The following is a 23750-nucleotide window of genomic DNA, read 5'->3' as shown; positions in this document are numbered from 1 at the left end:
ATTGTTTGATGAAAATGACTACATAAACATTTCATCATTATTCCTCATAGCTGATTCTTTATTGTATCAAACAGTGAATCAACCTTACAATACACTATAAATTGCTGAACTCATTGTTTGCTTCAACGAAGAACCAGTCAATTCATATTAAGAACATCGATGAAGCATTTACGTAGCCATTCTCATCAAAATTTATTACCTAATATTCGTATTACATGAAACTTCCTATGTACGAGAGTATCCTACATACGACACGATGTATTAATGAAAAAGCATTCGTTACGCTCAAATAACATGGTTGTATTCGCAACCTCTATTCGAATAATGCTCAACACAGTATCTAATATATGGATGGAGAGCATTTCTCTCGCGTGTGGAAGTCGATTCGCGAAAAATGTTACGTCCTTGAGGTAACCGATACTCGAGATCATACTGCAACAGCGATACAGCAACTGCACTGTCGATGGCGTAATGCTCTCACTGATGTAGTCGAAGGATTAAGATGATCGTAAACACGAAACACGAGATCTTATTCATTCTAGACACGTGGAATTCGAAGGGAATCCTCGAACAGGCCAATGAAATGCCTTCTTTTAAGCCTCTGGTAGGGTGAAGCCACTGTTGATATCGATCAGAGGTATAGCAGAATATGGGATGGTCTCAAACAGTTTAAGCAGAATCGTCATAATCTAAAATGTCAATCCATCGAGATATTTGCATTCCGTCTTTATAGCATTGCTAGATTAAACTATTTTTACAAATGACCACAACCGAGTAACCGTCGGCATCTCGATTGATCGATGAACTCACTCGTCTTTGAACGATTTAAAAATCGCTTCATTTAGAATAAGGCTTCCTTGTTATAAAACAGATCAGGTTTTTAAGCAAATATTGTAACATTGTTTAATTAATTAAATTCAATTTTTTAATTAAAGATGTAGGAAATCGATGCTCAAACAACAGATGTAACATCCGCGAACGGGTTAGGAATTTTAATTTGAGTTTCGCTGTTATAAAATTCAGCTTCATTTTCACGGAAATGCATAGAAGTGTTTGACTTGTTTTAGCGACCCGCGGAGGCACACGATCTCAAATGATAATAACTAGACACGAAAGAGCGATTACAAGGGTTTCTGACCCTCGTTAATTATTCCATTGCCGCTTCCCGCCAGTTTCACACAAATCTGCTGTTAAGTCCATAATTTATACGATAAATGATTATTCATCTTCATTAACCAACCCTTCTCGTTTGGTGTTATTCGTATCTACTCATTTTCCCAAATCTGGTCCCAAAATTTCATTCAATTCTGATTGAAACTCCATATCTCTTCAAACTCTACTATCCACTTGTTTCGCACGTTCCTAGTTCTCTTTCCGTTTCATTGAAAAATGACTCATAATCGCCTTTGCGGTGGAGAGCAAAGTTTCTTTTTAGAAAGCTCGGTTCGCGAAGTGTCAGTAGAACGGCGGGAAACATTTGTTTCGTTGATTTGCTCTAATGAACGTGCGTGTATAGCCGGGGAAGAAGAGAGCAGCGTGTTAGCGCGCTTTTAGCTAAGTTTAGCGGTGGTTTCAGATGGCTGCCACTGTTTTCGCGACGATGTATTATCGGAACGTTAACGGCATTACGCGTTTCGAAGTTGCGGTTCGTTCAACCCTGCAGAGGGTGGATGGAAATTGTAGAAAAGCAATCGACCGGGAGTATCGAAATATGAATGCTACCGTAGCCAGATATCGGTCTGGCGGATATATGAAAAGTGGCCGCAAAAGCTGCCAATGGCTGTACTTCGTAATCTCATTTCGTTCGGGGGAATTTTATTTCTATGGCTGCCATAAAGTGTAACCCATTTGATTTATGTGGCAATTGCGGAAGGAAGTTTTTAGAAAATCTTCAAAATCGAATATTTTAGAAATATCGAAAGTGGCTCCTGATCTTTTAGAGAACATGTGATCACGATGTCTTTGTAAATCGACTATTGCAATTAACATTTTGAATTGTGGTCCACTCCATTAGTATAACTTCTATAATAGTATCAGAAAACAATATAAATTATGTATTAATGATAATGTGCAGAATATGCGTATTAGGTCACTGCCGATTTTAGAAAGTCCAGCAAGATTTGATGACATAAAACTACCATAAAACAGCACTTATGGTATATTGACTTAAAACTGTGAAATCGGAGAAAATGAATGCATAAATTTTGTATTGCTGTTCTCAATACACAATTTCCAATTGTAGTAACAGATGCCCGTTTTTGAAACATATGAAGACTTTTAATAAAAGTATCTCATCAAAGTATCTTTGATAGAAGGCTAAACAGTGATTATGATGAATAAAACTTTACTGAGGAAACATAGTATTTTATTTGAAGGAACTATACTATTTAACAATATTTCTAAATACCAAAACACCGGAAGAAAAAGAAAGATAATATAATACAGAAAGAAAAAGTAGATACCATTTAGAGGAAAAGGTTCATATAATTTATAGGATAAAAATGTTCGATACAAAGTGCTCATACGCAGTTAAGTTAAGTGTTAGTTATCCATGTTACTTAACTATGCTGCACATAATTGCGAAAGAGATCATAACGCAAGGTGTTAATTAGTTTCTTGCGCTGAATACGTTTTGGTGCAAAATAGCCGGGTGTAGACACTTTCTTGCTTGTCCATCGCCGTTCACGTTGCTTGCCTAGAAAGTGAACTGACGACAGATGTTTATGCACATCTAAACACTTGTATCCACTATCCAAGTTTGGATCTTAGAAAAAGGTTAAGGGAAATTAGTTACGGATGCTGTGCGTGACATGTGTGTTCAGCTGTTTCGTTTCCTTTGGCTAGAGATTTGATGCTGGCGCATACGTAGTTAACGGGATATTCTAATTTAAAAGCAAGGTAAAATGCTCCTTCTAAAAATTGTTTACATAACCGAAGCTTAATTCAATTAGTAAAAATAGTATTATATTATAACTTGATTGTATTGTTTAGTGTTTGGTTATTCAGAAAATAAGCACATCTTGTGTAAGCATAATGTATGTTCAATGATGGTCTGTTTGAAAAAGCGCGTTAAAGAAATGTAACATTTTAATATTTTATAAACAGATTATTTTGAAAAATAATTTCAGCGTCATGTATACCTTCGACATCGTACAATTTCAATTATAAGATACTTTTTCGTGGAACTTCGAAACTTATTCTCTGTAGACAAGTTACGTAACTCTCCCTGTGTATTATCAATATTTCAATATTCTTACGATCAATATGTGTATATTCAATGAATATTGAGGACCTGGAAAATATTGACAGTACACAATATACATACAACAATCGCTTAAGCTCTCCATTAAACTTGTTTGTTAAATCCTCGATATGATAAAATCTTCACAAATCAGATCCTATCTTCACGTTAACCCCTCTACAGATTAGAACCTTCAGTATAATTACAGTACAATTAGCATATACTGTATAATCAACAAAAATACAATAATATTTCAGCAAAATTTAATAAACAATGTGTGTTTATTTTTTTAAATAATAAGATTTAAAATTTCAACTACTTCTGTGTGGCAGTCAACGTGTTAAATTGCACTGAGCAACCTTTTAAATTTTACTTATCAAACATTGACAGGATTTTTTGCACCATTTAGAGAGTGCGAGCGAAGAAGAATGTTTGTCGACTCACCCTACATACACAAAATAAAATTGAGGGAGTAAAATGTAATCGATTTGACGGTGTAAACGGCCTGTAGAACAGAAAGTCTGAAAAATGAATAACGACTACGATATTAATAATGAAGGAAAAGGAATTCGGATCAGGGAGAATCGATTCGATAGAAAGACGATCGACATTGCAGACGAGTCAGTGACCAGCAAACGAATGAATGAACGTCCGTGCGTTATCTTACGTTCGAAGGGGTACAAGATAGCAGCCGGAAGGGGGGCAAGGGAGTCAGAAATCGCGAATGACGATCACGTAGCTAAAGTAAAGTATGCCGTAAGATAGGCGTGCAAGAGCGTGAGTCTTTCCTGGACGGGCATCGACCAACGTGGAGCTTTCCTTACGAAACCGTGCCGCTTCCGAATATGGTGCATCGAGTTTTTTTTACGCTACCACGATCACCAGGTTTCTTTGCTCGTTGACCGCCTCGCATCACTTCTCCACCCGAGTGTCCATTACTTTGCTCCAGAAAGTTAACCATTTGGGTACGCGGTCGTGTTGGTACATTGATTTCTTCTGGGGATTCGTGTCATTGTAATGGATGGTATGAGATAGGGAATTTAGGACTACGGAGATTTGGGAATCTGGGAGTTTGAAGATGTGGATATTTGGAGATTGGAGATTTCAGAATTGAAGAATTTGAGGATTTAGGTTTGGAAATTTGGGAATTCGAGAATTGCATGAACTTTGAATATTTGAATAATTGAGAATTTGATATGGTGAATTAGGAATGCAGAAAGAGAATATAGGGAGTTGGAGATTCAGTAAATTAGGAATTTGAAAATTTCAGATTTTGAGGACTTGGAAATTTGGAGAACTTGAGAAATTGGAGAATCCAGAAATTTGGAAATTTGAGAAGTTGGAGATTATAAAATTTGGTAAATTGGGAATTTTAACATTTGGGGATTTAGAAATATAGTAAGTAAGAAATTCAGGAATGTGAAAATGGGGGATTTGGGAACTCGGTAATTTAAGAATTTGGGAATTTGAGAATTTAGGGATTTAGAGATTCGATAAAAATGGAATTTGGAGATTTGGGGACTCGATAAATTAGGAATTCCGAAATTTGAGAATTTGGAGATTTATAAATTTGTAGAATTTCAGTACTCCAGGTTTACAAATTACAGAATGTGAAAATTTGGAAATTCGATAATTAGCAAATTTAAATATCTAACAGTTCTGAAATTCCGTAAATAAAGAATTCAAGAATTAGAATTTTTCCGAATTTGGGGGTTTCGTTTTAGGAATTTGGAGACTCAGTTCGTTACGAACAAAATGAACAGCAATAAAAATGATTCTACATAAAAGCTTTCTATTTGTAGAAACTCAATTATAACACCAAGTAAGAAAAGCATGATTTATCTGAAATAAACGAAACATTTCCAAGATTGTAAAACCTAGTACCGTTACCAAATAAATCCAGGAAACGCATCGTAATACAAAGTATGTAATTTAACATAAAAAGTTCGATGATCATACTAAGCTGTTGGATTGCGAAGGTTTAAAGCTCTCGCTGAAATTTAGAACGAAGAATGAAGAGGTTCTTGGATCACGTAGTTCTGATGGCTCGTGATTAATGCTTTGACGATGTTGATGAAGGTAATGAAGTCGATTAGAGTTTAGAGCATTCAGTGGATGAGTGGATAGAATCGAGGAGCGTGATGAATGGTGGTAGTTTAGCAAGAACATAAATTCAATAGTCGATATTCGATATATTTTTATCCCTCTTAATTTTTCTCCTAGTTATTCTCAGCTCTCAAGTTATACTCTACCGTCCATAAGTATCCGGACACTTGGTTTCGTTACATAAAACATAGTTGAACTTTGTACGAAAGGTATTTAGGGTTATCATATCATTTGTAACAATTATTATTATCTCTTTTGAGGTGTCATAACGTAATGGAATTAATTTTTAAGTACAAATTATACAATGAAAGTGTGAAAGTAAAATTCATGTCCAGAAGTACAAAGTCCAAATTTGTCAATCTAATGAAACGCTTTCGATTCTAAAAAAAATTTTAATTTATACTGTGTTTCATTTTTATGAACACGTGACATAGTAATATCATTTTTATTTAATCATGTGACATAGCAGTATCATTTTTTATTAAGTGAATATCGTTTAATCACATAACAGATCTTTCATTAAGTAAATTATATGTAATCGTGTAACATAACAATAACATTTTTATTAATCGAATTTCATTTAATCTTATAAGGAAGGTTCAAACTCGACAGATTTATGTATGCATTCTCTTTCCGTGCTTCGTTCTGCATATCTGGTAGTCCGTGATAGAGGACTCTCGTTATATGGTCGTAAATGAGGGCAGTATAAATGAATCAGCGAGTAATGCAAAGGAAAAGGAAAGAGCAACGATACAAAATATTTGTTATGAGTGTTCAGGTTTTAAATAGACGATTGCTCACTTAGGGTCAGTAAACGTTGCCCGCCGCATCGTGAGATCGCTAAGAGGCGAATGTTCTTTTGAAAATCGCTAGTTTCCTGGCTTTAAAGTACCACCAGGTATTTAAGCACACTGTGCTTTATGACTTTCTGTTGGTCGACCTAAATTTCAAGAGTTTACTGCTGCATCTACCGGGGTCAATGAGTGTCAACGCGATAGATGACGAGCCGTCGTTGCCACGTCGACAATAATTTCGCGTTGGTGTCGAAATGACAATGAAACTGCTCCTGTTACCGAAAACATAACATACCCTTTCTCTTATTTTCAAATCATTACCGCATTTCTCTTTTCTTGTTTTCGGATAAACTCGTTTCAGTGATTCAATATTGTTACCGCGTTATATAATGTGCAACGTAATTTTATTGAACGATACGAAACGCGGGGAATGTCTGAGAATTGATTGATTTTATTTTCAAGTTATCATTGGTTCAGTTATATCTGTGGTTCAAGCAATCGCGGTTATTCGACTTTTTTAACCCCATAATTGATACTTTTTGTGTATCATGTGCACTGTAATTTTATCGAATGGTTGAGAACGTCTGAAAACAGATTATCTTTATTTTTAAATTATTATTTGTAACATTTATGGCTCGAGTAATCGCCATTGCTCGGACTTTCTTAACCCGTGCAATATAAGTCTCTAGGTGATTTGATAATTTTGTATAATGCGCAGTGTGATTTTACTGAATAATGAAACGTTGGGAACGAAGATTAATTATTTTTGCTTTTAAATTATCATTTGTATAAAAGTGTTATTTTTAGTTTAAATACGCACGGATATTCGTATTTGATCGTTAAAATTACAAATTTTTATGCGATTTAATATCAGCAGTTTAATATGTAGCAAAATTTTATTAAGTGATACGAAATATTGAGAATGTCTGAAAATTAATTATATTTACTTTTTCATTTTCATTTTTCAACTGCGCTATTTACATTTCCAAGTACGGTTATTTGTATTTATTTGCCCGTTGAAATAATAAATTTTTATGTGATTTAATATCAGCAATTTAATATATAGTACAACTTAATTGAGGGATATGAAATATTAAAAATGTTTGAAGAATTGTTTTTATTCCTAAATTATCATTGCATCCCTTATAATATTTATAATTCAAATAATTTTTGTTATTCATGTCTCTTTAACCTTCTCTACGAAATTGTTTAGTAGTAGATATAATTTCATCTGTATGTTGCAGATGAACGAGAAGATGTACAGAAAAAAACGTTTGCAAAATGGATAAATTCGCAGCTACTCAAGGTAAGTGCATTAACATCATTCATCATCATGCAACAAACTATTATCTAAAATATAACTGATAATTTTAATTATTATCTGAAAATTTACTTAACAATAATTTATTTTAATTTTGCATAAAATCTTCTCCGTATTACTTCTAAAGTGGGAGTAAGTTAAAAAATTTTTTATCTCAAACTGTTTTTTATTTTATTTTAAATAACTAGTGTTCGAGGTAAATATTTTATTACTATGTGGTTCTTTCTGTGATATAATAACCATTTCTTACTTTTACTAGCTATCTGAAATGTAGGTACACTTCATTATTACTTTCAGTAGATACCTAAAATTACACTTTTATTATACTTATTCAACAGTCTTATCTGCATTCTTCTTAATAAAGATACCATTGCTCATTCGGATGTTACAAAATAAAAACGAACCGGTGTAGCAAAGTGCAGTGACTTTTAAAATGATCTAATACTTACACAACATCAAAGACAATATTTATACTATTTGCAAAATACTATAAATTCGAGCGTTTAGAATCAACGTTAACATAAAAAATTTTGTACAATAGCGTCTTTATATCTAGTTACCGTTTTGACTTGCAGTAAATTGCCCAAAATCTTCAAAAACTTCTAAAATATTCATTTTTCCATAATAACATTTTTGTGATCGAAACGTACGGCCTTTGTGATTGTAATGTGCTATTAACACAGAAAGTGAGTGTGTGGAGTTAACGTTGACTCTAGTCCTTCGAATTATATTATCAACAAAAGAAGAATTTGTTTACCTACTCCCATAATTCTCAACTGCAAATCTATATAATGAACATCTCTAAAAACAATACGTATCTATCTTACAAATTGCAATTGTGGTTCGATAAATTTCAGACACGAATTAGCGAATAAAACTTTGTTCCTTAATGAGTTAATTACCATTCCCATACAGAATCATCACGAACCGATTACCGATTTATTTGTCGACCTCAGAGATGGCAATCGACTCTTATCCCTTCTGGAGGTACTCACATCGAAAGTTTACGTAAGTATAATGTTCTTTAGCAAAGTTGCACCATTACATAATCAGAGTGATTGGGTACGATAACTTATTGACAGACACAATCTTTTTCTTTTACATCTGATGTAATCCTTTAAGCATTTCGCTGACAGTCGTTCTTTTTTTAAGCACTCTTTGGAGTAGTGCGTTTCGTGTTTACATTATGAGGCTCTGCTAATAGAATTCCAAGCAGGTGTGCGTATCGAGTACTACGAATATTTGCATAAGATTGTCGATTATCTGTGCACGGTAGGCGTAAGAGCATTCCACGGGAAAAACATGTTTTCTGCATATGTGTCTTTATTTGCTTCGAACATCTTTTTCTGTAATCTTCTCGTTTCCACCTTGCCAAAAATTAATTACCGTGATTGTTACTTAAAATTTTATTTCCTAGAACATTTTTGTAAGTAGTGTAAATGTATTAAAATGTATAGTCAGAAATTCCCAATAAAAAAATATTCAATATAAGTTTAAATTGTTTTTGAATTGTTGTTATACATTTCTACATGCACAGTGTAAAAAGAAACTGTATATAATAGTATATACAAAGACTATTTCTTTTTATTCGGTTAGACCATTTATATTTACAATAATTTATTATTAACAACCTTCTACATTTATAATTTATACTAGATTTACAGAAAAACAATTTACAATTTTTTTTTAATTTTTCGCAATTTTTTTACATATATTCTTTATCTGTGCCTGTTATTTTTGCACCAGTATATCGGTATAATTAGGCGATAATGATTCTGTATCACACGATAAAATTGCACCTGACAAGAAGAACCTGTTTATAAATTCGAAAAAAAGAAATCGATTCAGTGTATCAATAAAATGTTGCAACTTGAGGCTAAACTGATCTGGTTCGTTTTTCTAGAAAAGAGAACGCGGTCGAATGAGAGTTCACCACCTGAATAATGTTAACAAAGCCTTGCAAATTCTCGAACAGAATAATGTGAGTTGTTATTTGCAATAAATCTTGGCGAAGAAAGCATGAAGATGCGTGGAATAATGTTCGCTCGTATCGTTTCAGGTGAAACTCGTAAATATTAGCAGTAACGATATTGTTGACGGTAATCCTAAGCTAACACTCGGATTAGTATGGAGTATCATTCTACACTGGCAGGTCAGTTTTATGGAGGGTTTAGTTCTCTGAAGATTAATTTTTTCCTCTTTTTCTGTGAAACTGTAACTCGTTACATTGTACGTTTTCATTTAGGTTCATTATCATCTGAAGGATTTAATGACAGAATTACAGCAGACAAATTTGGAAAAAACACTTTTAGCATGGTGTCGTCAGAATTCGCAGGTAACTTTGCGATAAAACGTGACATTCTGGTACATATTTGTTTTTGCGCGATGAAACTCCTTCTTCTTTCTTCCAGAATTACCCTGGAGTTGATATTAAAAATTTCACCACATCCTGGTCGGATGGTTTAGCGTTTAACGCGATTCTTCATAAGTGGAAACCACATTTATTTGATTTTAATAACATTGCGCGCAAACATCCGAATGCTAGGCTAGATCATGCGTTTCGCATCGCTCAGGAACAGTTGGGTATCGAACGACTGTTGGATCCAGAAGGTAAATAGTACAAGGATCTGTTAATTCTTTGCGGTCCATTTATTTTCGGTATCAGATCCAATTTGTTATTGGAAGGATTTCAAAACGTGGGTAGATCCACTTTTGAATAGTAGACAATTTCATAGTTTCCTGGCTCCAAAGTTTTATAGTCCCATAGTTTCAAAGTTCTGTGTTCTAAAGTTCCAAGTTTCCAGTTAATGAACATTGGAATAATTTGCACTTTCAAAGTTTAAAAATTCCAAAATCGTAAGTTGTGAAGTTCAAAATTATTAAGGTCCTACAGCCCCAAAGTTCTAAAGTTCCAAACTCTCAAAAACCCTAAACCTAGTCCCAATATTTCAGTCCTAAATTTTGAAGATCCAAAATTCCAAAATCGAATAGTCCCAGTGTACCAAAATTAAAAAATTCGAACGCCGCAAAGATTCAAAATTCGAAAATCCTCAAATTCACTGAGCAGTAATAACCATATAACGGTTGTCTACTATAAATCAAAACTGAGAAGAATCTATGAGAACTTATCTGTATGCATGTGTAACATACCTGGACCGCAAAGGAATAACGTTATGTTCATATTCATTTTACAAATTCACCACTTATGAATCGTTATGATAGATGTGAACACATCGGTGCCAGACAAGAAGTCAATAATGATGTACGTTATGTGTCTCTTCCAATCGTTACCTCATTCCGGAGATGACATAGGCGAGTTAGATCTTTCAGTAGCGAGCGATGGTAGCCCGGTTACAACGCCAGGAGCGGAGGTATTCGAATTGATTTCGTATCTTTTATGCAAGTCACGGTGGATATTAAACGCATGTTATGCATTGGTTCATATGGAAAATATTGTTTTATAGAATTCATTATCGTTTACAAATTTTGGAACACCGACTTCGAGACCTATGAGTCTAGCAACGAACGTGTCCGTGGAACTTGGTGGTTATCAAGTTGCCCTGGAAGAGGTTTTGACCTGGCTTCTCGAGGCAGAAGATAAATTAAATCACGCTCCAGAACCTGGATCTAGTTTGGAAATATTAAAGCAACAGTTTCATGAACACGAAACATTCCTGATGGAGTTATCCGGGCACCAGGACGGTGTCGGTGCTGTGCTGGAGGAAGGTGCGAGGTTATTAGCAGAAGGGGGTTTGCACAAGGATGAAGAGCACGAAGTTCGGGTTCAAATGTCGTTATTAAATTCCCGATGGGAAGGACTTCGAATGCGTGCGATGGAAAGACAAACTAAAATTCATGAGGTTTGTTTAATTGGTGTAAATACGTTGGTATAATTAATCTTATCTACTTTCTGCGGATGAAACGAATAAGTACAGCTTATCGCAAGTAAATGTTATTTACATTTGCTTATCCGTGGGGTCTTACCATGTGATCTTGGTGGAGCTATAGGGATAGACAAAATTGTACAAAGTTTTATATAAATTCTTTCTACAGGGATTACATATGTGCTAGGTTGAACTGTAAATCAGTTATCAGAAGCTTATTAATTTAGATCAATGATAATAGGTCAGTAGATCAATATTGTTAATGGCAATATCTCAATGATTATAGGTTCTCATGCAAATGCAACAAGGCCAGTTAGACGCACTACGACAATGGTTAACCAGTACTGAAAATAGGATTTCACTAATGGCGGCTACTGAATTGACTCAGTCTGCTTTAGACGAACAATTGAAGCAATTAAATGAACTAGAACAAGATATTGAGGCACAACAAGGAATTGTCGATGGTATGAGAAACATGGTGGTTGTCGTAGATGAAGAAAATTCCGAAGCGGTTTATGCTCAAATGGAAGATCAGTTATCTGCTCTTGGAGAACGGTGGACGCATATTTGTCAGTGGAAAGAAGAACGAAGACAACGTTTACAGTCCCTCTCTTCTCTTTGGCAAAATATTAATGACGATTACAAAAGATTAGTGTCCTGGCTAAACGAGACTGAAATCACGTTAAAACAAATGGAGGCAAATCCAGCATCTGAGATCGGTGAGGTACTGGAACGGATTAAGAGGTTGCAAATTTTGAAGATGGAAATGGATGCGAATCAGAGAAAACTAACATCTTTGCAAGAATCTGTTCAAGAATTGGAGGGGCAAAGTACCTCACCAGAATGTGTTACCATATTGGAAAAATTAGAAAATCTGCAGGATCAATGGGAAGCCATAGGACAAATAATGGAAGTACAAACTCAAAGAATTACCAGTTCAGGATTCGAGTTTGACTTGAAATCGGAAAGGGAAACAACTGTGATCTCAGGAAATGAGTGGATGTCCGAAACAGTAACTAGTATTGCTTACAAAGAAGAGATTACCGCAACGTCGACACCGCATAGTGATTCAAAGAAACGTCGAGTGGATAGCACAATCAGGCACGAATTTGAGTCTGCCTTGCACAATCTCTATAAATGGATCGATTATGTTGATTTAGAAATTGGACGGTCTGAGGGAGTGTTCGATGAATTAAGCGTTGAAGAGAAGAAGGTAGTATATAATGACACAATAGCTGACATAGAATCGCACAAAGATGAGTACAATAGAGTCTTAGAATTGGGGAAACAACTTCTCGAAGAACTAAATGGTGCAAATGAATCGACCGAAGCGGAGGAATCAAAAATCAAGGACATACAAAATTGTTGGTCAGCAACTAGTAATCGACTTGAAGAGATAAAGAGTCGTATAGAACATCTTGAAGAAATAAAAAGATTCAAAACAGAATTGGCTAGTTTAAATTTGATGTTAGACAGTTACACCAAATGGTTCGATTTGAACAAAGGAAACAATCAGATTGAGCCGTTCAGGGTGAAGATGAAGTCAATGAAGTCTCACGAGGAACGAATAAAGAAGTTGTTAGAGAAAGCCAAAGAGTTATCAGAATATCAAACCGGTACCAATGAAAATGTTAATCTAAACGCAGACGTGCAAGCATTTGTTTCTAGCTGGGAAAAATTGTATAAAATGTTGTCTGAAAGGTTGGCTGAATTAAATGATGCCGTTGATAAAACACCGCCAAAGAAATATACAGATGCAGTTGCCAATCTTACTTCATTTATCAATAATGTAGAAAGTACATTACTGTCAGAACATATAGTTATGTCGGACGATAAGACAATGGCAGAGCAGCTGAAAAAGTTTAGTGATTTACAAGATTCACTGAAAGAACATCAGGAGGTTTTTGACTATGTAAATAGCGTTGGTCATGAGTTAATAATGAAAACTAATGGAGACTCTCAGGGACAAAGACTCAAAGAAACGCTGCAAGATCTTAATACCAAGTGGAGTGATATACCCATAATATTGGAAGAACGTCAACAGAATTTATTGAAAGATATACAGTCCTTGAAAACATTTAACGATGAACTTTGTGACCTTGAAAGTTGGTTGGAAAAATCTTACCACTATTTAGAAGAATTGTCAAAAGATAATGTAACGAATGATGTTGAAACTACGGAGCTTAAATTAAAGCAAGTTCAATCGTTCTGCGAAGATATAAACCGAACAAAACCGAGAATAGAACAACTTCAAACGTGCACGAATAAGTTACTTGAAAATTCTGAGCCGAAATTTGCAAACGTGTTAAATAATAAATTGGAAGTTGTGTCGCATAAATGGAATGCTATTGTCGATGGTGCTAAAAGTTTAAATGATAAGTATGAGGATGCTTTAAAGAAAAATGATGAGGTACGTGAAAAGTATATCTACAAATTTTGTATGTATTTTGCGTTTTAATATACTATAATATGTTATGTGATTTCAGATCATCAATGGAATAGAAGATTTCACAAAATGGTTATCATCTCTGGAAAAGGAAATACCAACTGAAACAAAAATAACATCTTCAGTCGAACTATTTCAAGTTCGTGGACGATATCAGTCGTTAAAAGAAAAGATTGATAAACGAGTCGAAGAGTTCAGAAATCTTAATGAAATGGGCAACGACAAACTGTTAAGTTCAGAAGGATCCTCAGTGCAAGAACTTGGTAGACGTTTTACGTTCTTAAATGCTCGATGGACCGATGTTACCGATCGCATTTATGAAAGATACAGACATCTACAAAATGCTAGTCATGAGTATGGTGAATTTCGTGCGTTAGTTGCACAGGAAAGTGACTGGTTAGATAAGCTGGATAAAAGATTGAAGAGATCGACAGAAAGTGCTGCAGACGCTGAAGAAATATCAGAAGAACTAGATGTAAGTAGAAACTTTGTAACATTAAAAAAGTTTCACTACGTATTTATAATTATGTGTATTCCTAAAAAGGATTTAGAGAACTATATACGAAATCATCCAGAATTAAGGCTTGAAAAAATTCAAGAAATTGGAAAGCAATTGATCGAAAGCAATATTATGACACAATCTATTCAAGCAGATGTAGAGAACTTGACAAGTCGATGGGAAACTTTAAATAATCAGGTGCGTGAATGTTATGTGTATATTAATATTGACTGATGTGTGTATTAATTTTCATCTTCAAATATTGTGTATAACATACCGAAAATATATGTTTATTTTTAACTGCATGCACCATCATCAAAGAGATTTTGAACACTTGTGTAGAGAAGACGACTGTTGCTTCTTTGACAAATTATGAAACTATTTATCGCATTGTTTGAGTCGAACTGAAGAAGAATACTTCTTTTTTTTCAAAGCTTTCGTAGATTCTTAACTCAATAGTTTTTTTTTTACATGCAGTGTCTGTTGTTAAGCTTTTCAACTATCATCATTTCTACTACTTAAGAAATATTTAAAGATCAAAGTGTATGCAACAATCATAACTATAATGAAGTTACATAGAAAATTAGAATTATATTTTGAGTAGGCAGGGCAGCGAGCAAAGCTGCTGGAAGGATCAGTGAAGCAAGCACAACAATTAGAAGGATGCATTCTTGCCCTTCAGCACTCCTTAACACAAATAGATTCTGTACTAACAGCACGTCTTGACTGCGATCTTACTGCTGACGATTTGCCTCATGATTATCAGGTCTGTTAGCCATATTTATATTTTATTATTAAATATTTATGTGATAAAATGATAAAATTCAAAGCGCAAATTCGTTGCTTTTATATTAATACGAGTTATGAAATAGCATGGTGCAGAATGTTTTTATAATTAAAGACTGTTATTTGTACTTTTTGTGAATACATTAATTAAAGTGTATAACACTTAAAATTTTCGTGACAGCAATTTCTATGATTCAATAGGAAATGAGCAAATATATTATTATGATAATGTTAATTAAACATTTCTGATTCAGAAATTAATGGAAGAAATGGAACATCAACGTTCTACTCTTCAAGAAATGGCATTACAAATTGAATCTTATAAAGCTTCTGGAAAACAAGAAGCTGCACTTAGGTTGCAGGAGCAGCTAACTCTAATCGAACAAAAGTTTTCTGAGGTTCAAAAGAAATTCCAACGTTTCCGTTGTCCAACGAATTTAGAACCAAGGTTGTCTAGAGCTTTAAGGGAACTTAGAGGAATAGAAGAAGCAACATGTTTGCTAGAATTGTCTTCAGAAGATCCAGAAGCCATTGAAGGACAACTCAAGCATTGTCTGGTAATTTACTTTGTATACTTTATATTTCATGAAGGTATTAGTTGACACAGAAATACATCATTTTTTAAACTCAATAGCGATTTTACCAAACACTGAGCGAGATCAAGGGTGAGATAGAAAATATTATATTAACTGGTAGAAAATTAGTCGAAGAGAAAAGTGTCGTTGAACCAGAGAAATTTTCAAAACGAATTGACATGCTAAAGGAGTTGTACAATAAGGTATGTATAGTGTTAATGTAGCTGTATTAATTATGATGTGCCACTGTATAAATAATTATATCTTTATTATAGCTGGGATTGCACATAACCGAATCAAAATCATCTTTGGAATCCGCTTTGGATTTGTCCCGCGATATGTACAAAAACATGTCCTATATTAATATGTCCATAGATAGTATTAATAAAGAATTAGATACACAAAAGAATATGCCTGATTTACCAGTTAATGCGATATATGTACGAGTAAGTATATAAATGGATAAAAATGTAATAGGATGTTCTCTAATACATAATTAGTAAATAATTCAATAAATGTTATGACTTTCTAAATAGGAAACTTTAACCGAAGTAATACCAAGGCTAAACGTTGTAAAAGACAAGTTATTGAACTCTCAAGAAGAATTTTCCAAACTTTGCGATCCTATGTACCTAGAGCAACTTAAAGAAAAACTGTCAGATGTCGTTACTAGATTAGCAAGCACAGAAAAAAGATTAAGACTTTGTAGTTCTTCAGAGGTAAAACTATATACAATATTTGATAAATCATGATGGTACTTAAAATATTTGTACTTTCAGGAGGAACCAAATGTCGATGAAATAAATGCTTGGCTTCTACAAGTGGAAGAAAAACTCGATAAGTTAGATGGTGTACCAGTTGATCAACTAACGGAGAATCATTTTGAGCAATGCAAAGTAAATACCTGTTTGTGATTTATAAGTTTTAGTCAAGATGTATTTAATATACAAAATGTTTTTGTGTTTGGTTTCAGGCTGTTCAGAGTGAAATGATTGAAGCAAAACCAAAGGTCAACCAATTGCAACGCTACACATATTACCCTAAGGTTGCAGCTGTCTGCAATAAGTGGGAAGTTGTATCCAGTAGAATACAAGTACGTACATTTATGTAATAAATTTAAACATCATTCATTGCTTACCTTTTCATGGCTTGTATTGCTTGTTCTTTAACTTAACATCTGGTATATGTAATGCTTGTGCTTCATAGTACCATTACGTATATCTAATTAAAAGAATTGTTTGTATTATATTTTGTACTTTGAAATAATATAATTATTCGACTTTAAGAACTAATGTTTCAATTCTACTAAAAATTACGTATACTATATTTTTATATTCACATTTTCAAATGCCATAAAAACCAAGGGATGATTATACTAAACTAATTATGTCTTAAATTAATTATTTTATATATAATTTTCATTTGATTTGTATTATATATTATATGTATAAGATATATATACATATTGCAAATTTTTGGCTTAAAAGTTATGTATGAATTGTATTTAATTGTTTAAGTTTGTTCATTATTATGTATATAGTTAACACTTCACTTATTTAAATTAAACATTTATATTAAGTATTAGTTACATTACATCATGTAACGCTACACGTGAGTGCATTTTATGAAACGTTTTTATTCTGTCCAAGAGGTGTCTCTAGCTATGTAAATAATACTGTCACTATTAATAAAACACGGATATCAACTTTGGTGGATGGAAAAAAAATATTATAGATCAATCGTTTATGATATTGTCTCTCCCCTTGTATAGATTTTCGGAGGTGTGAATCTGATTTGCAGAAACAAACCGAATGAGGAATGAATAAACAAAATGTGCTCCAAGTTTTTTGTACTGGTGATGGATACACGCAATGAAAAAGCTTTGTTTGCACAATGAAAATGCATCGTCACTTTCATTTTGGCCATGCTTGATATTGTCACACTATTAACAATGCTCTTTCAATTAACCGTTGCCTGTCCATGAATTTTCTGTTACCTATCATATTTTCACAGGAATGGATCCACAAAATCACAGACAGTTTATTAATAAAAAGTAAGGTGGGTGAAACAAAGGGGAGAGACAATTATGGACGCGCTAAATTGTCTAAACAGCCGGAACAAACTTCGGTGCAACTAGTTAAGAAAGAGAATAAGTTGATAGACGAGAATGAGGAGATATACGGCATAGGATATCTTAATCCTGCGTTTGATGAAAGTCAGTGTAATGTTACAAACACACCAGACAGTTCGCCAATCAATATTGTCCATCGAAGCCGGAAATCTTCCATAAAGTCTGAAAAAGTAAAAGCTAAAATCGTAGACGTTAGTAAAACCGTTAGACGGAAATTAGACATGAGTTCTGTACCTGATGTTGTTCAAACCTCTCAGCCACAAATCGTTCATATCGACGATGATCCACCTTCTTCGTCTCCTGATTCAGATGCATACGTGGCTGACGAAGAATTCTTTCTGTCAAAAAATAGCACTTTATTTTCTCAAGTTTCTTCAAACACATTGGTTACCACAGATTCAAAGCCATTCAATATGTATCACACCCAAACAAATCCCTTCCGTATAGTAGAAGTGAAAGAAATGGAAATAGTAAAGTCAGTCGCATCCCCCGAGGATCACGTAATACTGCCAAGTGCCAATGTCAGTGTAGGATTAATGCCACAAGTTGTCGAGAGAGTAGAAATTGTTGAGGATACAGAAACGGAACCAGAATCAGTGGATACTGATACGGAAGATAAAGAAACTAGGGGAAAAATTTGTGGTACAAGTGGTAGTGGAAATCAGATTACCAAAAAGAGAGAACTTGTACCGATTTTAAAGAAGAAAAGAGCAATAGATCCGTATGCTTCGAAAAATATTAAGAAATTAACTCTTAAATTAGATGTTGAGAATGTGCAGACAGAGCGTAAAATTTCAATCAGTAAATCATTGAAAGTCGAAGAGAAAGTTGCACGAACTCACGAGACCGTCTCAACGAATTCACAACAATTATGCAAAGTAAATAAAACCGAAACAATTGAAAAAACTTGTGCATTGAAAGATAAAGACAGCATTGCCGAATATCTTATATTAGATGATAACGAAACACGTTCAAAATTGAATACAAAGACTAATATTTCTCTTTCGCCATCAGTAAGTGATGCGAAAAGAAGAAAAATGTATAGTAAAGATAAGGAGATAACGCCTGTGAAAAGTACTGATTTCCTTAAATCGCATAACGAGAATCAAAATTTCGATTCGGAGAGAAGCATAAAATCTTTGATGTTCAGACGTGCCAGAAGTATATCGAAAGACGATACATTAGAAGATTGTGAAAGCTTTTACGGAAGCGACAAAGAAACCGACGATATTTTAATTTTTTCTGATGACACAGAAATTGATGTTGGAAGTTCCAGTTCAGAAGGCGAAGATCCAAATTTAGGAGAACATGTTGAGCACCTCTTGGGCAAGGTAATTTTAATAGCACTTATCTTGCCATGCTAAGTTGCAATTATCCACATAATGTGCTATTAATAATGTGCTAATTAATAATCTATATCAGTCATTGTAACAGTAACAGTTATAATTTCAAAGTTTTATGGATACATAATAATAGGTGAAGGTTAACACATACATAAATTACTTTAATGCTTTGTAAATTATTTCATGATTTTGTTATGTATAGCTACAGGCAGAAAAATTAGCGCAGGAAATGCAGCAACGTAAAGTAGATGCAAAGGTTTCTGGTGATAAGAGAGGTTTTAAGGGTTCAACGAGTTTGTCCAGGACAGGTTTAGAGAAAAATATTTTGGAATTTGAACAAGCTGCTCAACTGATGTTACACAGAATGGATGTTATGTTAATGAGCATCGGTAGCATTAGTAATGAGAAAGATCCTTCTAAGCGTTTGGAGGTTTGTATATTTATTCCGATTTTTGGAGATTAATGAAATACTTTATACTTATTTATTAACATGTTTATATACACTATTTATTAATGTTATAATGTGTTTATACTTTAGGTACTAAAGAGTGAAGTTAGTACACTTGCACCAGATGCAGCAGCGTTAATCAGTAAAGGCGATGGTCTAGTCATGACAGTGCACATAACTGATCCTATTAGAGCTGAAAAGATAAAAAATGAACACCAAGATAAATTAAGGAGTAAATGGCATCAAGTTATGTCTGAGATCGAAACAAGACGTATACAAGCACAACGAGCGGAAGAAATATTGCGACAGTACAATAACATAATTGCGGAATTTGAGGATTGGTTTAGAGACGTACCACTGAAGCTTGAACAAGTGAACAATTATGAAGGACAGTTAGAATCGTTTACCGTGGAATTTGATGCTAAACAAGAACAAATTCATAAACTGAACGATATGGCTGTTGAATTGAAACGATTAAATGTTGGATATTCTGAAACTATACGTTACAGCATTAATAGCAGGTGGCAGGAAGTTAGTTCACAATTTAAAAGATTCAGCGGTAGTAAGGATAAGGATAAACATGTAACCGATAAAAAAGTTGAGGTGGTATGTAATTGTAATAAAATTACTGCTATTTTCTTTTTGTTATAAATTATTTGTGTTATATTCTTCTTATTTTGTACGGTCCTTAGGACATGGGAGGAGTTGATATGCAAGAATTCACCACGAAAGTTAATAAGATCAGAGAAGCTGTCGTGACTGTGACAAGATCTCTCAACTCAGTACCTTTAAATGGCGATGATTATGAAATGTTTTCCAGCCAAGAGGAGTGTCTCAAAAAAATCAGTAACGCGTTGAACATTCTCAAACCGAGTATCGAAGAGATTAATTCTGTTTTCGAAAATGTTGCATCGCAGTTAAGAAGGGAACAAGCCGAACAAATTAGACGTTTGAGTGATAAATTACGAGATGAATGGATAAATGTCAATCAGAGTTACGTAGAAAGATATAATCGTTGGAATAAATGTCATGAGAAATGGAAAGATGTTAGCAATACCTGTCGGACATTTTCTGATTGGCTTGATAAAACAGAAGAGTCACTGAAAAGATTAAACTCCTTTGGTCATTCGAAAGTATCGAAAACAAAAATATTTGAATTAGAACAAGAGATCTCCAGGATGCAAAGAACGATGAATAATATCAATATTTCAAGTGCAAGTATTTTCACTCGTGCTAAGCCAGAAGATATGGTCGATTTGAAAGAAATGGTAGAAAGCATAAAACGTCGCTGGCAAAATATTATAACCGATTTAAATACACGGAAAGAGAGGTACGTAATTCTTTAGATTGATCATATATTATTCAATAAATTATTCGCTTGTGGGAGCGATAGTTCAATGTTTTTGATAGACACGTAACATTGAAAGTTAAGCTCCTCCTATAGAGCTATTTCAGTTGTGATTTGCCTTTGCTGCTGTAGTGATCAACGTAGAATAACCTACAATATAATAAAGAAGCATTCTTTGTAATTCAAATTATATTACGTTTAAATCGTGATATTCAATAAATAGAGAAATTTGTTATAAGTTCACTTACCAAAACAAACTTTCTTAAATAAATAACATGTCTATATTAATACACTTTCAAATTTTGTGCTACTGTGTTTAATAATTTTATGTTTTTTAAGGAGCTTCGCTATGGAGAAAAAAGTGAACAATGAAAGCAGAATTTTAGAAAGTGCTTATAACATTTTGGAACAAATAAATTCTTTACTGGTATCTGCAGCAAATCCCTCAGATGAGACCTCGTTGTCAATAAGACTGTCATTAATTAAAGTAAGTTGATAAAATTATGAAGTTTATATATACCAAAGATCATTATTGTATATTAATATTTAGACACTTAATTGAAGTATTTTCGATTTGTTACATGTTGTATTCACTGTTTCAATGCAGTATTACACATAAAATAAATTATTGTTTCTTTTATCCTTCTCATTAAATAATGTTAGTATTTTCACCATAATTTAAATAGTAGTTTTACTGTTACATTTCATAATCACTATTCATGTTTGAATAATACAAGCACCAATTTATTTAACTGTGTAATTTATAGTAAATTAATTTTGATATAACGTTTCCACTATAATTTTCAGTTAAACATTGCTTTCTTGGAGGTAGTGTTATCAAATTGAAACTGAACCTAATAATACCTTCCATGTCATGACTACCTAGGCTAAAGTGTGCCAAGACATAAATAGCATTGAACTCTCACTTTTTGCTTAGTTTATCATTAAATTAAAATTTTTTGTATATAAAATGAATTTTTATAAATTTTTATAAATTTGTAATATTTGTAGGCGAGACAGGAAGAACTCTCTTCTCGTAAAAGGGCATTGCAAAATTTGATAAATCAAAATGGTATTCCACCGACAGAAGATGAATGCAACAAATTACTTGTTGACATGGATAAGGTAATCAAATTTTTAATTTATTAAGTGAAAATCAAGAATGATATATTTGTAAAATAATTTGAGTTTAATTAAACTGTTGATATTAATTTTCTAGTCTAATACAAGCCTTTCTAACCATCGAGAATACGTGGAAAATAAACTTACATCCCTTAAAAAATATATTTGCACGCTGGATACTGTTATGGCATGGGTCATGGAAACTCGAACAAGAATTAATATATCCCGTGACTTACCACAGCAAGAACGGGCCGAAATTATGAACAATATTACGGTAAGTTTGAAAATATTAAAATAATAAATAAGAAGAGAGAATTAATTATGTTTTATACAACAGACTAAAGTTGAGGATCGTGAAATGGAAGTAAAAGATGTTCTGGAAAATTACACCAACTTGGAAAAGGAGTGCGAGTCTGCGAAGCAACCTATCTCTGTAGAATTACAAGTAAGCATACAAAAACATAATCGTTAATTATTTTTATTTAAATGAAACCATATGTTTATCACATCACAACGATTATTTATGTAAAAAACAATACAAATTACAATACAAATTTTTTAATATTTAAATTTCGTGGTCTAAGAGTATTGATCAATATGGAACGTGACTTTAAAAAGTTTTATTCAAAATTTCTTGTTAAATTTTGTTTAAAGTTTGGTGTGTATTGTGTGTATTTAATAGGAGAAATTGAAGAAGCTGAGGGAAGACTGGCAGTTTGTGAAAAACAGCGGAGAGTCGTCGAGTTATGAAGCCAAATCTGCACCACCTGCGACACGGGGTGTTGGTAAGTACTTTTTCGTCATAAATTCAATGAAATTTGACCATGATTATACGTATGCAACAGTTTTTTATTATTTAAATATATCAAATAAGCTTATTTTCATATTTCGTGTGTTCCAATTGCAATTTCCTACGCGCGAATCAAATTCAATTTGAAAGTTTAGTTATTGCCGTCGTCGCAAGATGGCACTTCTCTCATATTCGTAGCGTTTCGAATATTTCTTTATTGATTTATAAAAGGAGTTAATGTCATACTACAATTTTAATTATACATTATTATTTAAATATTGTTGAAACAAAAGTATTAATATTTGTATACAATATTAATATATTTTACTTTGTGTAAAAATAACGTCCATAATTTTTATTGCAAGTGAAATTAACCGATAATTTCACTAATGTTGTATTAATGTTAATTAACATTGTATCTGTAGAGTTTAATCATTTTTCAATTAAAAAATTAGCTCTGGAAGGTAGAATAAAAATAACAAACATTCCATGTGATATATTTCAAAATGCATTGGAGACAATTCGAATTTTATTGAATGCATATCTTTGCAATCTAGGAAGAGACTTCTAAAGAAAGTTGGCAACCGAAGAATAAATAGTACGTTTAGCTGGGTCGGTAAGCGTGGCTACATATCACTTCCACTCCATCTTACGAAACGATATATATCCGCCACGTTAAGTGCAGTCTTTTCAGCGAGTAACGGTGGGCTCTTTTCTTTTACTTTTCCGCCTCCCGATCGATCTATGTATTCAGAATTGCCGATGGCGATAAATTTCGCTGAGTCGTCGTACTTTTAATCGGAAGTCTGTTTGGTGCCATTCGAAACGGATTGCTTTGATAAAAACCGATTCGGAACTGAGCCACAAAGACTGGCGAAACGTTCAGTTTACTTCACTTCTCGTTTACTGCTGTGAT

At 33.5% G+C, this 23750-nt stretch overlaps 1 protein-coding gene and 1 long non-coding RNA gene across 5 annotated transcripts in view; one reads left to right on the top strand and one right to left on the bottom strand.

Moving 5' to 3' along the window:
• Window positions 1-23750, top strand: part of LOC100876889 (dystrophin, isoforms A/C/F/G/H) — a 758772-nt gene that overhangs the window by 12458 nt on the left and 722564 nt on the right. For 2 of the 4 annotated variants that reach the window (XM_076535870.1, XM_076535873.1), the window contains exons 3-29: window positions 7386-7447; window positions 8378-8470; window positions 9366-9443; window positions 9522-9614; window positions 9708-9797; window positions 9874-10072; window positions 10685-10833; window positions 10927-11322; window positions 11633-13756; window positions 13833-14267; window positions 14337-14489; window positions 14896-15057; window positions 15332-15634; window positions 15712-15855; window positions 15928-16098; window positions 16189-16371; window positions 16432-16548; window positions 16626-16745; window positions 17666-19114; window positions 19329-19556; window positions 19665-20180; window positions 20267-20904; window positions 21262-21409; window positions 21934-22047; window positions 22142-22318; window positions 22382-22489; window positions 22727-22829. In XM_076535870.1, coding sequence (XP_076391985.1) covers window positions 7386-7447; window positions 8378-8470; window positions 9366-9443; window positions 9522-9614; window positions 9708-9797; window positions 9874-10072; window positions 10685-10833; window positions 10927-11322; window positions 11633-13756; window positions 13833-14267; window positions 14337-14489; window positions 14896-15057; window positions 15332-15634; window positions 15712-15855; window positions 15928-16098; window positions 16189-16371; window positions 16432-16548; window positions 16626-16745; window positions 17666-19114; window positions 19329-19556; window positions 19665-20180; window positions 20267-20904; window positions 21262-21409; window positions 21934-22047; window positions 22142-22318; window positions 22382-22489; window positions 22727-22829 — 8553 coding nt within the window. The remainder of the gene's footprint in view (window positions 1-7385; window positions 7448-8377; window positions 8471-9365; window positions 9444-9521; window positions 9615-9707; window positions 9798-9873; window positions 10073-10684; window positions 10834-10926; window positions 11323-11632; window positions 13757-13832; window positions 14268-14336; window positions 14490-14895; window positions 15058-15331; window positions 15635-15711; window positions 15856-15927; window positions 16099-16188; window positions 16372-16431; window positions 16549-16625; window positions 16746-17665; window positions 19115-19328; window positions 19557-19664; window positions 20181-20266; window positions 20905-21261; window positions 21410-21933; window positions 22048-22141; window positions 22319-22381; window positions 22490-22726; window positions 22830-23750) is intronic. The other 2 variants (XM_076535871.1, XM_076535872.1) reach the window with 2 other exon arrangements.
• LOC143265199 (uncharacterized) lies at window positions 17809-21301 on the bottom strand. The gene is made up of 3 exons (XR_013039433.1): window positions 21171-21301; window positions 18018-21072; window positions 17809-17945 (listed from the first exon to the last, which is right to left on the bottom strand). It is a non-coding gene; the product is annotated as an uncharacterized LOC143265199 (long non-coding RNA).

This window comes from Megachile rotundata, chromosome 9 (genome assembly GCF_050947335.1).
Source record: "Megachile rotundata isolate GNS110a chromosome 9, iyMegRotu1, whole genome shotgun sequence".
NCBI lineage: Eukaryota > Metazoa > Arthropoda > Insecta > Hymenoptera > Megachilidae > Megachile > Megachile rotundata.
This window is presented reverse-complemented; position numbering and strand designations above follow the sequence as displayed.